The 15,203-nt window shown below is 33.7% G+C and overlaps 1 protein-coding gene across 1 annotated transcript; it reads right to left on the bottom strand.

The window, feature by feature from the left end:
• Positions 1-5,732: 5,732 nt before the first annotated feature.
• Positions 5,733-8,523, bottom strand: LOC127076453 (probable LRR receptor-like serine/threonine-protein kinase At1g05700). The gene is made up of 8 exons (XM_051018118.1): positions 8,381-8,523; positions 7,751-8,294; positions 7,193-7,665; positions 6,759-6,900; positions 6,597-6,668; positions 6,395-6,466; positions 6,226-6,306; positions 5,733-6,014 (listed from the first exon to the last, which is right to left on the bottom strand). Exons 1-8 carry the CDS (start codon positions 8,475-8,477, stop codon positions 5,984-5,986), a joined length of 1,512 nt encoding a protein of 503 aa, XP_050874075.1. The 5' UTR covers positions 8,478-8,523; the 3' UTR covers positions 5,733-5,983.
• Between the last annotated feature and the right edge of the window lie 6,680 nt (positions 8,524-15,203).

Genomic DNA, 15,203 nt, shown 5'->3' with positions numbered 1-15,203 from the left:
ATTAAAATGCATTATTAATTTGGGATTTATCACATATTATGCGGTCCCTGGTACGATCCGCACGGGGGAGGTCTAACTACTCGTCTAGACAGCTCACGTGGTGGTGGTGCTTCCCTATTACCACCCCTAGTCCTAACGCGTCCCCTTGCCGTTTGCCGTTGTGGTTGGGTCGAAGTCCCCTCAATGCTGTAGGAAAGGCGGGTGCCCTCTACGCCCTCAAAGCTTTGTCTCGGTGGGACAAACTGACTCCTGTTGGGTGCGCCCTCGAAATGTGGCCTTTGGTAGTTGAGGGTTGAATCGGGTTGGCTAAAGAACAATGTCTGTTGTGGTGTGTAGTAGTCTTGTTGGTAATCCTCTTGTATACCTGTGTCGGGGCTAAGTGGAGGACTAGAAGAGCCCGGGACATCGTCGTGATGAAAGTGTTGGGATTGGTGGATGTGGGGGGATTGAGTTTGTGGTAGGTGTTGGGACTGTTGATGGTGGTGGGAATGTTGAGGTTGGTGTTGGTAATCTTCATGATATTGGGGTTGAGTTTGTGGTATGTAGTGTTGATTTGGTTGGGGGATGAACATGTGTTGTGGTGGTTGTTGTTGGTAATACGGTGGTGGGGTTGTTGTTAGTAATACGGTGGTGGTGGTTGTTGTTGGTAATATGGTGGTGGTTGTTGTTGTTGGTAATACTTTGGTGGTGTTGTTGTTGGGAATATTGTGGTGGTTGTTGTTGTTGGGAATATTGTGGTGGTTGTTGTTGTTGGAAATATGGTTGTTGCATTCGGGGATCATCCAAATAGAACGGGTCAGACACAATCATTTCTGGATTTGTATTTGCTCTATACCAATCCACATATTCCCTTGTCGGCTTCATTTCGTTGGGCGCCACCGGAAATTGTAGAACATAGTGGGCACGCTCTTTCCATATTTTACGGAACTCCTTTGCAAATGCCTTCCAATTTTGGGCATACCACTAGTGGCTGACTTTTTTAAGATGCCAAGGTTCCAAAGACATTGGGGGGCCTGGGATTTCTTGATGCATTCCGAATTGCAGTTTGACACGGTCACTTTGGTGCATCTCCACAGTGGTGAACCGCATGATAGCCGTTTTTGCTGTCCAAACAGCTGCATCTTCGGGGTTGGGTTGATGTTCCAATCCCAAATATGGCCTCCAAATAAAATGCAAAGAAAAAAATAAATATGTTATTTATTGAGAATGCTTGATATTAATAAATTAGTTAGAAGATGAATGATTTAGTGGTAATACATCTTGTGCTCGGAGACGATCCAAGAGTTGACGATAAAATATTATTTTATTTTTTGGGATAAGACTGTAATCTAGTTCGGTTGTAATGAACCTAAACAAAAAAAGATAAATAATATTATTTACAAATATTTATAGAATAAATATACAAAATGAAATAACATCATAAATTTACCTAGTTGCGTTGGGGAAGGAGTAGACGTTAGGATTTTCTGGGGCTAGCCTCGGCAATCTCCACCACCCCCATGTTTGGAGCAAAAAAGCACATCCAGAAAATGTACAGTGGTCATTTTGTGCATTTTTACACAAAGAGCTATATAGGAAAGCCAATACAGCAGAACTCTAACTATACGTGCTTATTCTATCAATGTCCTCGAGCAAACTCAAGTACATAAAGTTTATGCTATTTCCCGTGCCTTCGGGAAATAACAAGTTCCCAAACAATAACATAATGTAAAACCTTGTTTTTATGATTTTTTCTTGTTCGGATGAATCCTCAGTCAAATTTATAGAGTCGTGGTAGAATTGGAGGCTCGATAGTTTAATACCCTGGCCCCTTGCTTTTGCAGATCCCTCACCCTCGACCAGATCTACGCTCAATATTTGAACACATAGTTCGTTGGGCTATTGAACATTTCCAGTCACAGGCTTACCATCTATTCGAAGACCCAAAAGCATGTACACGTCCTCTAGTGTGACAGTACATTCACCGATTGGTAGGTGAAAAATGTGTGTCTCTGGTCTCCAACGTTCACACAAAGCAAGAATAAATTTCACATCAATTGTGGCATTTACCACATGCATAACATGACCGAACCCCGCACGCTCTATGTAAGGTACGCACCATGGGTCTGGATAAGGCATAGGGTGTGAACGTTGACGAAATTTCTTGGGATCCTTTAAAAACAAACAATATAAACAATCATTAGATTGGAGTTTTAAAAAATAAATTGCAACAGTTAACACTATGTCGTCTGATCCATGCATCATTTGGATGCAATCAATGTCGCTTTCAACTTCAACCCAAGAACATACCGTTTCTCCAGTTTCAAATGAGATACTTCTTCTAAGCCTCAGAATCCTTCTGATGACTTCACCAGGTTCGTAATCTCCCTCTAACCAAGACATCAAGGACCTTTTTAGTTGGTCCAACGAACGGATGTTCCAAAATTTCATCTCCATTGGGGGTTTCACAGGCGAGAAAATAACATGCCCACCCCTTTTTAAGATTACTGGTTCAGGATCCGGGCGCCTTGATGATGTTCACTGCCATGATGACAGTCTGGGGGATGCCATGAACTCAACTTGATAGAGAAAGTGATAGGAAATAGTGGTGAAGAAAATGCAAGGAAATACCACTTTATTTATAGGAAAAGATCTAGGTTGTACACCAATGTACTTAACCCTAATTAGTGTCGCACTTGATTAATTAGTCTTAGGGGGAATTACGGTTTGAATTAGGTCATAACTACCAAACTCTAATTATAACCGATCAATAAACCCTAATTATAATTGATTAATTAACCCTAACATGATTAACCCTAATTCTCCCAAAAATTTATAAATAATATTAATTACTTATAAATTAAATTAATATATATATATTATATATATATATATATATAAATTAAATAATATATATATATATATATATATATATATCTTGCAAATAATATTATTTATATATATGTATTAATATAAATTAATATAATTTATAATAAATATAAATTAATAAATTTAAAATAACTTAAAAAAGATTTAAAAAAATTAAAAAAATAATTAAAAACATATTAAAAATAATTAAAAAAAACAAAAAAAAAACAAGTGTAGGCGCCACCCCTAGTGGCGACTTGCCCTACCTTTAAGGGTAGGCGCCAACTAGGGTGGCGCCCATGAAGAAAATAGGGCAAGAAATGCCCATATTTATAATTTTTTTGAAAATATGGGTATTTTTGGATATTTTTTTAAAAAATTGAATATTTTAAAAAAAACTTCCATGTCTTGTTCGTAATGTTGTATTAATATATTTCTTTAGTCTTTTCGGAAAAAATATGTCCTCTTAACATAAATATAAGAGAAAATAAAGATTAAGAGAGCTAAATTACAAAGAAAAAAATCACTTAAACAGTAAAAGGTCAAAATCACCCGACCCTCATTTAGAGGATAAAAGTTACACTCAAATATTATTTTTACCTTATATTAATAAAGATTTGACAAAAGCTTTATATAGCTTTTGACTGTCTACTAGAACCCTCTCTTTTCATTTGGGTTTGTGATCGATTGTTATAGACAGGACTTTTACATATGATATAGTCTTATTTAAAAAGTGAAATAAAAATTTAAATGAGGGGTTAGAGACAAGATTTAAAAACAGTGATTTTTGCTTAAATAGAAGTAAGACGGAATATATTGAATGTAGTTTCAATAAAAGAAAAAATATTTATAATCTATAGGTGAAAATTGAAAACCATATCATCCTTCAAGTCACATAGTTTAAATATTTTGGGTCCGTAATACAAAATGATGGAGAAATAGAAGGGAATGCAAATCATCGAATTCAAGATGGACGACTGAAATGGAGGAGGACTTTAAGAATTCTATGTGATGCAAAGGTACCGCTCAGGCTGATGGACAAATTTTTTTGGACTGCGGTAAGACCTGCAATGTTGTATGGAACAGAATATTGAGAGGTTAAAAATCAAAATGAGAATAAAGTAAGTGTATATAGCATAGATGAGGATGTTGTGTTTTATGTGTGGTAAGACTAGACATAATAAGATTAAGAATGAAAATATTAAAAAGAATGTTGGGGTAACATCTATAGTAGAGAAAATGGTAGAAAATAAACCTAGATGGTTTGAGAATGTAGAGAAAAGACATGTAGATTTTGGGGTTACAATATTAAATTAGATGAAGAGAAGTCGAATAATTAGAGAGACATGAAAATCTAAAAAGACCATAAAAGAAGTTACTAAAAAAAATCTTAAAATTAATGATTTGGATTGAAGCATGATCCTACATAAAATTTTACAGTGAGATATGTTATCGACCTCACTTAATAAGATAAAGTTAAGGTAACTTAGTTGTTTTTGTTGTATGTTAGTTGGACTTAATTCGTCTTCTTCTTTTTGTTGCTCATTTTTTATCGGTCTTTTTGTGGTTTGTCTAAAATTATTTAGCATATTTCTTCAAACCATTATTCTCTTTTTAAATAAAAATACTATTTAATTGTTTAATTTAATCCAATTCATATATATATAATATATAATATATATATAATATATATATATATATATATATATATTATTTTAAAAAAATTATTGATTTATTTAAATATTTTGTAAATAATACTATTATTTTTAAATGAATGAGGCCTTAGCGATTTTTTTTAAATAATCAATTTTTAAAAAAAAAAATCAAAAATATCAAATAATTCAAAAAAATAATCAAAATAACCACTTTTAGAAGAGGATGCGCCAGATGAACTGGCCCATCCCCTAAGCATGAAGAGGAGGCGCCAATAGCATTGGCGCATGGATTAGGCTCCTCATGAGGAGGCGCCAATGCTATTGGCGCATGCATTGGCCCTTATGAGGAGTCCCCAATGCCCCTGGCGCCTTAGAGTTATTTGTGGTGTGGGCGCCAATGCCTCTGGCGCTTGCATGTCATGTCATGTGGGCGCCAGCACTCTTGACGCATACATTTTATGTCCACTCTGTATAAATGTCACGCTTTGGATGCAATATTTTTCACACAAAATCATCTCCTAATATCATATTTTCTCTAATTCAACTCCACTCACCTTCAAGTTTCTCTGTTTTAACAATGTCTGCATACATTCAGAAACGAAATGCTGATGTAATATTTTTCGCTGTTGCGGCTCCGATATAGATTCGACTTTGGAACACATATATGTTTGAACGTCTTAATCGGACGTTGCACAGTTGGTTAGAGTGAGAAATTGGAGAGAGTGAAAGGATTAGATGAATACAATGGCTTGTGTCCACGTTCAACCAAAACGGAGAAGTGTGCGAATGAGTGGAGATTAAGACCGACCAAGACGCTCGTAGGATGATGCATTATATGTTCAAAATTGTTTTGATGGTGGATATTAAGACTGACCAAGACGCTCGTAGGACATAAAATGTATGTGTCAAGAGTGTTGGCGCCCACATGACATGACATGCAGGCGCCAAAGACATTGGCGCTCACACCACAAATAACACTAAGGCGCCAGGGGCATTGACGCCTCCTCGTGAGGGTCAATGCATGCGTCAATAGCATTGACGCCTCATCATGAGGAGCCCAATGCATGCGTCAATGCAATTGGCGCCTCCTCTTCATGATTAAGGGATGACCAATTCATCTGACGCATTCTCCTCTAAAAATGGATAATACATTGGTTGAAGAAATTATAATAACTATCAAAGAAATATTTTAGAATATCATTTTTTTATCAGGACATTCCGCATTAAATATGACAAAACTAACAATTTATTTATGTTCATACACATTATTCTTCCTAATATTTTAGGAGGAAAGTATTACTTTTTACTAAGCATCATTCACCCAACTACTATTTGGCACACAACTCTTTTTACTCTTATCAAACATTCACAATAAAAATTATATATTACATATCATACAAACCAAGATTATCATGCTGGAAAATCCAGAGTGACACTGAATATAGGACGGAGAGGTAATCTCCTTAACAATGGTTACTCAGTTAAGGAGAAGATTTTAGTTCCACATCCACACTGAAAGAAGCCAAATATATTTAGATATTAGTTATCATATAATTAGTCATAGTATATGTAAAGTATCTTTCTCAAAGTGAAACTAAGATTCACATCAATTAATTTTAAGATTTTTTAGATGAAAACAAACCTTAAAAAACGAGTTATCCAAAAAATATATGATATAGTTTAGAGATTTAAACTTATATTGATATAATGCGAATTAACATACCTTAGTGACAAAGAACCCGTTTTTGATCTCTCAAGAAGTCCACTTGGAACTAATCCTGTTAAATTGTTATTTTTCACATTTCTGCAAGCACATGACAAAAAGTAAATATAACACAATTTGTTTTTATTTTATACTCATAATAAATGGCATTCAATTCCATGGTACTTACAATACTTTTAGAAACTGTAGTTGTTGCAGAAAATCAGGTAAAGAACCGTTTAAGCTATTGTTTGATAAATCCCTGAAATGATAGAGTGTGTAGTTAAATTTATGTAGATAATTTATAAGTTTACGTTACATGTAGAAAAACTCTATAGTGAGTATAGTCTATAGTAAATAGTTTATTTAATCAAATGAGATTATAAACTCACAAATACTGTAACATGGTGAGCTTTGATATAGAAGATACTATCTGCCCTGTCAATCCACTTGAAGACAAATTCCTTATAACAATACCAAATGTAATTTCAGAGGACAATTAATGTTTTTGAATTATCTATGCATATATTTTATTTAAGGGATTGCTAACTTACAAAGATGTGATTCTTGGAGGGTTGAGGCCATCATCAATACTGCAGTTTAGACCTTCCCACATATACTTCACAGGACCACATGGATCTCCTTCCCAATTTTTAGCCACTCCATAATTCTTCTTGATGCTTGTGATAGCATCAACTAGTGCAAGGTATTTAAAATAATATTTAAAGAGATTTCAAGCCAATTTGCACAAAGTTTACCACAAAAATTACACTAATCAAATGTTCTTTTCGTCTTTTAATATAAGTCATTGTTAAATAAATCACATGAAATTGAACAAGGTTGATATATTAAATTTTGTTGACTAATTCTATTGTTTTACAAATTTATTCTTTAAAAGAATGAAATGGTTTATATTTATTATAGAAAAAATATGTAAGATAATCATGAGTATATTAATAAATATATTTTTAGTGCAGAACAAACTTACCATCATCCTTTTGAGTTTCTGATAGTGAGAAGTCTATTAGTTTATAAACCTCCATGGCATTGAGGATGGGTGGAAGAGTTGAATTGTCTGTCTTAGAAAGGGTAAATATATACCTTCCGGCTCCAGTCAAAGCTGCTGTACTTAATATGGTATGTACTCTTTGGTATGCAGGTATTTCAGGTCCATATAAGAGTTTTCCATTCGCTATGATATTGAATGCTCTTGTTTCACTTTCAGCCAGCTTCTCAACCTCGTTAAAGTACAAGTAGAAGTAGTATTGGTCATTTACATCATCTGAACTCCAACTAAATTGTATAGGGGCACTGACATTAAATGGTGTAATAGCAGTGCTCATAACAATTCCTGGTGGTTTATAAATATTTTGAGTTAATATATCTTCATTGCTGCTTAGATTTCTCATCTCATCCCATTTAAAAGGAAACCAGAGCCGGTCGTAAACATCGTCTTTGTACCTGTTGTTTGCACACGACCAAAAAATTTATCAGTTATTTGTTCATATCTGTGAAGCCGTGTCAGATATGTTATATACAATCTTACCTGTATCTTAAATTTGTGATGGAACCTAAGTCATATCGAAAGAAATTTGATAGCACTGATTTAGTTGAGTATGTGACATAAGCTTCATTGTTCAAAGTCCTCAATTCTATGACGGAAATGAAAGGAGTTCCTTTGCCTGTGTTAACAAGACATGGTTGTATGTATTCTAGTGATGGAGTGTAAATGATCTCACTCATTACGACGCGTGATAAGTTGGTGAACTTGACTGTATCCCACGCATTAGGTCCAAAATGAATATCAAACTCTGGTGGCTCATTTAGATTATCATAGTTTCCATAAAAGAAAGAAGCTCTGATTAAGTATTTAGTACCATTTGTTACATCTATTCTGTAACAGTTTCTCACTCCACTAGGAAAGCTCCTCACATGTTCTAGTTGCTGTAAAATAATGTTGCCTAGAGGAGGTGGTATCTTATTACTTACACCTGTATCTATGAAGTTTTCATCAGATATGTAGTTTATGCCTGTGCTTGTCTCAGCATAGCTTGAGTTTTCAGGTAGACCGCAATCTATGCTTATAAATCCTGAGATACATATAAATGAAAAAATTAAGATAACTTTAACTATAATAGTTACTAGTAGTAACAGATATGTGATGAAGAAAATAAACCTGATTGATCCTGAGCTTGTATCAAAACCAAAATAGTAAGGACACCGAGGAGTAGTGAAAGAAAATGCGTCAACATTCCCACTATTGTTTGCTTCATTAGAGATACAACTAATGAATAATGAGTGCTATACAGAGATTTATTTATACTGCAAGATGGATGGTTAATGTTGCACAGTAACATTTCACAATAACTTTTTTAATAAAAATATACTATTCCTTTAAAAATAAAATAAAAATCCACCATTGAATATATGTAATATATATTTTAATTCAACTGTTTATTTTATAACATTTGTATTCATAAAATGTTATCCAAGACTGTATCATTTAATTTAAATGAAATATTGATGTAACTTTATATATATTGAAATTATAATGTCAAACTTAATATAGACCAGACCATATTTGATAACTATTTACTTAATATCTAGTTTACAAAATATACGGTTGGATTACAAGTTATAAGATTATAAGTTATATCTATAAATATAACATTAATTAGAAATTGTTTGATATATCGATAACAAGCATAAAAATTAAGGTTTTAAAAATTTATATTATTGGGAATATCAAATTATTTCTTATTAATGTAAATTTTTGTGAACAACATTTATATAATATTAGCTTTTAATTTCATTATTGATTTTGTAATAATATTAAGTTTGGCGTTATCTTGTCAATTGATATAATCCCTATGTATAGGAACATAGTCAATTGACACCATGGTATAATAAAATTTAGATTTGATTTTACCATCATAATTTTCTAAAATTTAACATTAATAAGAAATTATTTGATATGTGAAAGAGAATGAAATTAACTCACTTGATAATGTTCATAAGAGGCTAAAATTGATGTATTACATATCAATGGATTTTTTAAATGTCTTTTTATAGACATAATTCATGATGGTAACTTTCAATCCATCATATGCATTTTGTATTTGATACATATATTCAATACAATGTTATTCTTACTTTTTTTTTATATCAAATACATAAACTATATATATTGTTCATCGTATTTATACAATAAATAGTATTTTTTCTAAATAAAAAAAAATATTTCTTATGAACGGTGCTCGTGAGCAATGTCCGTGAACAGAACCCGTGAAATAATAAAACAAAATTAATTAATAAAATGATGAAGTTGGTTAATAAACGGTCTGTTATTAAAAATAATTTTTAATGATTGTGATTTTTAAATATTACTATGATATGTAATAACTAAAATAATTTTGTAAAATTGTTAGACAAATTTAATCATTTATTATTATCAGTTGATGATCCTCTAATCGATATAATCAGCAACTATCTTATGACTTTCACAATATTAAATATCCTATATAAACAATTCATTCATATTTTTACTAATTCAATAGTGTAAATTCCAAGTCATATCGTAACTCATTCATGTTTTAATAATTCAACAATGTAGTTGAAATTATTTAATTTCTAGTTGATTAACAACAAATTATTTTATTTCCTTTCCAATGTAACAGTTATATATAAAAAACATTGTTTAAGAATAAAGAACTCAACCTGTCACACACTAGATTATCTCAAAAAAATATAATACAAAGGAACTGTACTTTTCGTATTTCCTTTAATTTGGAAAAAGTAGGCATCGTGGAAATAAGACAGTGTTGACTTGTCTCCATCCTGCATAATGTGATATACAATATTTTATCTCGCATATAAAATATTATTTTGGATATTTTTAACAAAAAGAAGAGCAATCATCAATTATAGGCGAATTATATAAATGATGCAAAGGTGAGTAATTTGATTGCTTCAGAAGCATGGAGGAATGTAGGGGTGATATTGACTCAGGCAAACTAGTCAATTAACTTAATCAATTAATTAAGAAAACTCTAGTGTGTGTTTAAAAAATATATATATAAAAAAATAAAAAGAAGATTTCATCCTTTTCATTATACTTCAAGAAGTATTTTGGTGAAATTGGTGAAACATGAGGCTTTGGATGAGAGATGAGTCTAGCATAAATACTAGATCTTTTGTCTTGAAACTTATGTTAGAATTTTCGCTCCTTAATTTTTAGAAAGCTTTTAGAAAAGATGATTTTGAATTTCATAAAAATACTGATCATAGATTCTTTACCCGATAGATCCAGCTAATTATTGCATATAAGGTTCGTGAGAAATTGTGCTACACTCTCACCTTTTGGTTTGTCATTTCCGATGAGGAATATATTGCTAGTTTGAACAATGCCAAAATAATCTGCTTGACTATATGAGATGGTCAAATGGAACTAAATCCTTCAAGGTGGAAGAAATTTACGGTAAACTTATGGATAGCTGAAAGTCTATTGGAAAGTCGGAAATCACTTCATTTAGTAAATGATTATATGAGCTATCATTTGTTAGAAATTATGGACAATCAACTTGTTGAAATATTAAACTTGATTTGGGCCTAATTTTATTATTTGATTTTGGACTTAGTTATTTGGGCTTAGTTTATATTGAATAATGTTTCTAGAAAAATCTTGTAGTATTTAGAGTATCTAGATATTTCTTAAGATTGTAATATTCTCTAGAATACTCTTTGAATATCTAGAGTTGAGAACTCTCTAGAATTAGTGTGTCTAGAGTTCTCCTTAGAGTACTATAAATAGAGATGTAATCCAACACTTTTGTATCAAGCAAAAATACAAAGTTCTCTCTTCCATAAATAATTCTCCTACCTACCAAGTTTTTATTCAAGCCTCTAATATTCCCCCACACTTTTTTCTTAAACACAAAAAAGGTTTATTTCCAACAAAGTGGCATCAGAGCTTCAAGGTCCTAAAAAATGGTGAATGGAGATTTCCCTTTTCAAATGCCGATGTTCACAAAGAATAACTATGACAATTGGAGTATCAAGATGAAGGCGCTACTAGGAGCTCAAGATGTGTGGGATATCGTTGAGAAAGGCTTCAATGAGCAAGATGAAGCCTCGCTAAGCCAAGGTGTAAAGGAGACATTGAGGGAGTCAAGAAAGAGAGACAAGAAAGCTCTCTTCCTCATTTATCAATCGGTGGATGAAGATACATTTGAGAAGATCTCCAACGCAACGGCGTCCAAAGAAGCATGGGACAAACTTCAAACTTGCAACAAAGGAGTGGAACAGGTGAAAAAGATTCGTCTTCAAACTCTTAGAGGTGATTTTGAACGTTTATTTATGGAAGAGTCCGAGTCAATTTCTGATTATTTTTCTCGAGTATTGGCCGTAGTCAATCAACTTAAAAGAAATGGTGAAGATGTTGATGAGGTAAAAGTCATGGAGAAAATACTTCGCACTTTAAATCCAAGTTTTGACTTCATTGTTACCAACATTGAAGAAAAGAAGGATTTAAAGACCATGACTATTGAGCAACTCATGGGTTCCTTACAAGCATACGAAGAAAAACAAAAGAGAAAAATTAAACAAAAGGAGGCTATGGAGCAACTACTACAACTCAACATAAAGGAAGCAAATTATGCGAACTACAAGAGCCAAAGAGGACGAGGTCGTGGCCAAGATCGTGGGCGTGGACGAGGACATGGAGGAGAAGGAAGAGGCAGTTACAACAACTACTCTAACAATGGAGAAAGAAGTTGGAATCCACAAGCAACAAGAGGTCGTGGAAGAGGAAATTCATGGTCGAGGTGTGACAAATCACAAATCAAGTGCTTCAACTGCAACAAGATCGGTCACTATGCATCTGAGTGTAGATTCTCGAAGAAAGTTGTGGAGAAAGCTAACTTTGTAGAAGAAAAAGGCAGAGAAGAAGAAACTTTGTTGCTTGCGTGCCAAAACCAAGTTGAAGAGAAAAGAAACAAATGGTACCTCGACACCGGCGCAAGCAATTACATGTGTTGCGATCGAAGCATGTTCGTAGAGATCAATGAAGCGACAACTGGCAATGTCTCATTTGGAGATGACTCAAAGATACCGGTCAAAGGCAAAGGTAAAATTCTTATACGCTTAAAGAATGGGAGTCATCAATTCATATCCAATGTCTATTATGTTCCTAACATGAAGAATAATATTTTGAGCTTGGGACAATTATTAGAGAAAGGCTATGACATCCACTTGAAAGAACATAGTCTTTTCTTAAGAGATTGTAGACATAACTTGATTGCTAAGGTGCCTATGTCAAATAATAGAATGTTTCTCTTGAACATTCAAAATGATGTTGCAAAGTGTCTCAAGACTTGCTATAACGACTCTTCGTGGCTATGGCATCTACGATTCGGACATCTCAACTTCGATAGTCTAAAATGTTTGTCAAAGAAGGAAATGGTGAGAGGCTTGCCTAGTATAAACCACCCAGACCAACTATGTGAAGGATGTCTAGTTGGGAAGCAATTCCGAAAAAGCTTTCCAAAGGAATCAACGTCAAGAGCGACAAAACCGCTAGAGCTCATACACACTGATGTCTGTGGACCAATCAATCTAAACTCTTTTGGTAAGAGTAAATACTTTCTCCTCTTTATTGATGATTATTCTAGAAAAACATGGGTTTATTTCTTGAAGGAGAAGTCAGAAGTGTTTGAAAACTTCAAGAAGTTCAAAGCCCTTGTGGAGAAAGAAAGTGGTCTTTCCATTAAGGCCATGAGATCTGACCGAGGAGGAGAGTTCATTTCAAATGAGTTCCAAAAATATTGTGAAGACCATGGAATCCGCCGCCCACTAACAGTGCCAAGATCACCACAACAAAATGGAGTAGCAGAGAGAAAGAATCGGACCATACTTAACATGGTGCGAAGCATGCTTAAGAGCAAGAAGATGCCGAGAGAGTTTTGGGCCGAAGCAGTGGCATGTGCGGTTTATCTAACAAATCGTTCCCCAACAAGAAGCGTGCATGAGAAGATACCACAAGAAGCATGGAGTGGAAGGAAGCCTGAGATCTCTCACCTTAAAGTGTTTGGAAGCATTGCCTATACTCACGTTCCTGATGAAAGGAGAACAAAGCTCGATGATAAAAAGGAAAAGTATGTATTCGTCGGTTACGACTCAAGATCCAAAGGGTACAAGCTCTATAATCCAAATAGTGGAAAGATCGTCATAAGTCGCGACGTGGAGTTCGAAGAAGAAGATTGTTGGGATTGGAGTCTTCAAGAAGACAGGTACGATTTTCTTCCTTACTTTGAAGAAGAAGACGAAATGGAACAACCAATGATAGAAGAAAATATTACACCACCGGCCTCACTGACACCAAGGTATGAAACAAGCTCAAGTGAGAGGATACCACGACTAAGGAGTATTGAAGATCTTTATGAGGTAACCAAAAACATAAATGATATTAACCTTTTTTGCCTTTTGGGTAATTGTGAGCCTCTAAGCTATCAAGAAGCAGTTGAAAGTGTAAAGTGGAGAGACACCATGGAAGAAGAAATCAAGTCAATCACGAAGAATGATACATGGGAACTTACTACACTTCCACGAGGACATAAAGTAATCGGAATAAGATGGGTGTACAAGGTGAAGTTGAAGTATGTATTGTCTCAATATCAATTTGCTGACATTTTCACTAAGTCACTCAAGTTGGAAACTTTCGTGAAGTTAAGGAATATGCTTGGAGTCACAAATCAAGTTTAAGGGGGGATGTTGAAATATTAAACTTGATTTGGGCCTAATTTTATTATTTGATTTTGGACTTAGTTATTTGGGCTTAGTTTATATTGAATAATGTTTCTAGAAAAATCTTGTAGTATTTAGAGTATCTAGATATTTCTTAAGATTGTAATATTCTCTAGAATACTCTTTGAATATCTAGAGTTGAGAACTCTCTAGAATTAGTGTGTCTAGAGTTCTCCTTAGAGTACTATAAATAGAGATGTAATCCAACACTTTTGTATCAAGCAAAAATACAAAGTTCTCTCTTCCATAAATAATTCTCCTACCTACCAAGTTTTTATTCAAGCCTCTAATATTCCCCCACACTTTTTTCTTAAACACAAAAAAGGTTTATTTCCAACACAACTCTCATGGGAATTTTTCAATATGATAAGAAGTGTGCAATTAAGTTAATGACAATAATGCATTGCCAATAGTCCGACATAAAAAGTGGTATTCACTTTAAAAACATTTATAAAGACTTAAAAATATTAAACTCAACAAAGGAGATAAAGAGGATAAAGCTCCACACGAACAAATGTAATGGTCTTGAACATTATGCCACATGTCTCATCCAAACAATCCCTCGATGGTGCCACCAGCGATACCGGCTTTGGAACCACATCTGTGGGCGTGAACATAGAGATGCTGGTGGTGGCTTGTGGGGGCACTTGACCTGAAAATGTGCTCTTTCATCAAGAGTTGCAATCTTCAAGAGTTACAATCTTGTGAAACAACACATGCATGACCTATAAATACATTATTCAGTATTTGAAAATCACAACAACAAAACCGTGCATCCTCTTCACATCTTCATCGGTCTAAAAGAGTGTTTAAAATATTTTTAAGAAAAGTGACACCAATCATGATTCAGACCTGAATCCATTCAACTTTAACGATTTATCTAACATCATTTTGATATGTGGAAGCCCTTAAAAGGGTGGTATCGGTTCATTTCTAGAATATCAACTTAAACTTTCTCGAGTTTTTCACTTGAAGTATGTAAGGATTGCAGTTAGTATGTGCAAAATCAAACCAACTATCATGTGTGATTCATATATCTAGATTAACACATGAGAATTGACGGAAATATTGGTACACAAACAGATTATAACACAAACAAATATATATTTTTTATTGTAGTTTTGGTTACTATGCGCACATCTTGGTGGATATCGAAATGTCGGGTAGGCTTCATGATAAAATACTGGTTGAACATTTTT

This window comes from Lathyrus oleraceus, chromosome 4 (genome assembly GCF_024323335.1).
Source record: "Lathyrus oleraceus cultivar Zhongwan6 chromosome 4, CAAS_Psat_ZW6_1.0, whole genome shotgun sequence".
Lineage (NCBI taxonomy): Eukaryota > Viridiplantae > Streptophyta > Magnoliopsida > Fabales > Fabaceae > Lathyrus > Lathyrus oleraceus.
This window is presented reverse-complemented; position numbering and strand designations above follow the sequence as displayed.

What these genes read in the sequence shown, in the direction of transcription:
- LOC127076453 (XM_051018118.1), bottom strand. Translation starts at nt 8,477, where the DNA reads ATGAAGCAAACAATAGTGGGAATGTTGACGCATTTTCTTTCACTACTC. An exon ending in CCTCCAAGAATCACATCTTT is followed by an intron (nt 6,669 to 6,758) that starts GTAAGTTAGCAA and finishes TATTGTTATAAG; the next exon opens with GAATTTGTCTTCAAGTGGAT. An exon ending in CTACAGTTTCTAAAAGTATT is followed by an intron (nt 6,307 to 6,394) that starts GTAAGTACCATG and finishes ATGTGCTTGCAG; the next exon opens with AAATGTGAAAAATAACAATT.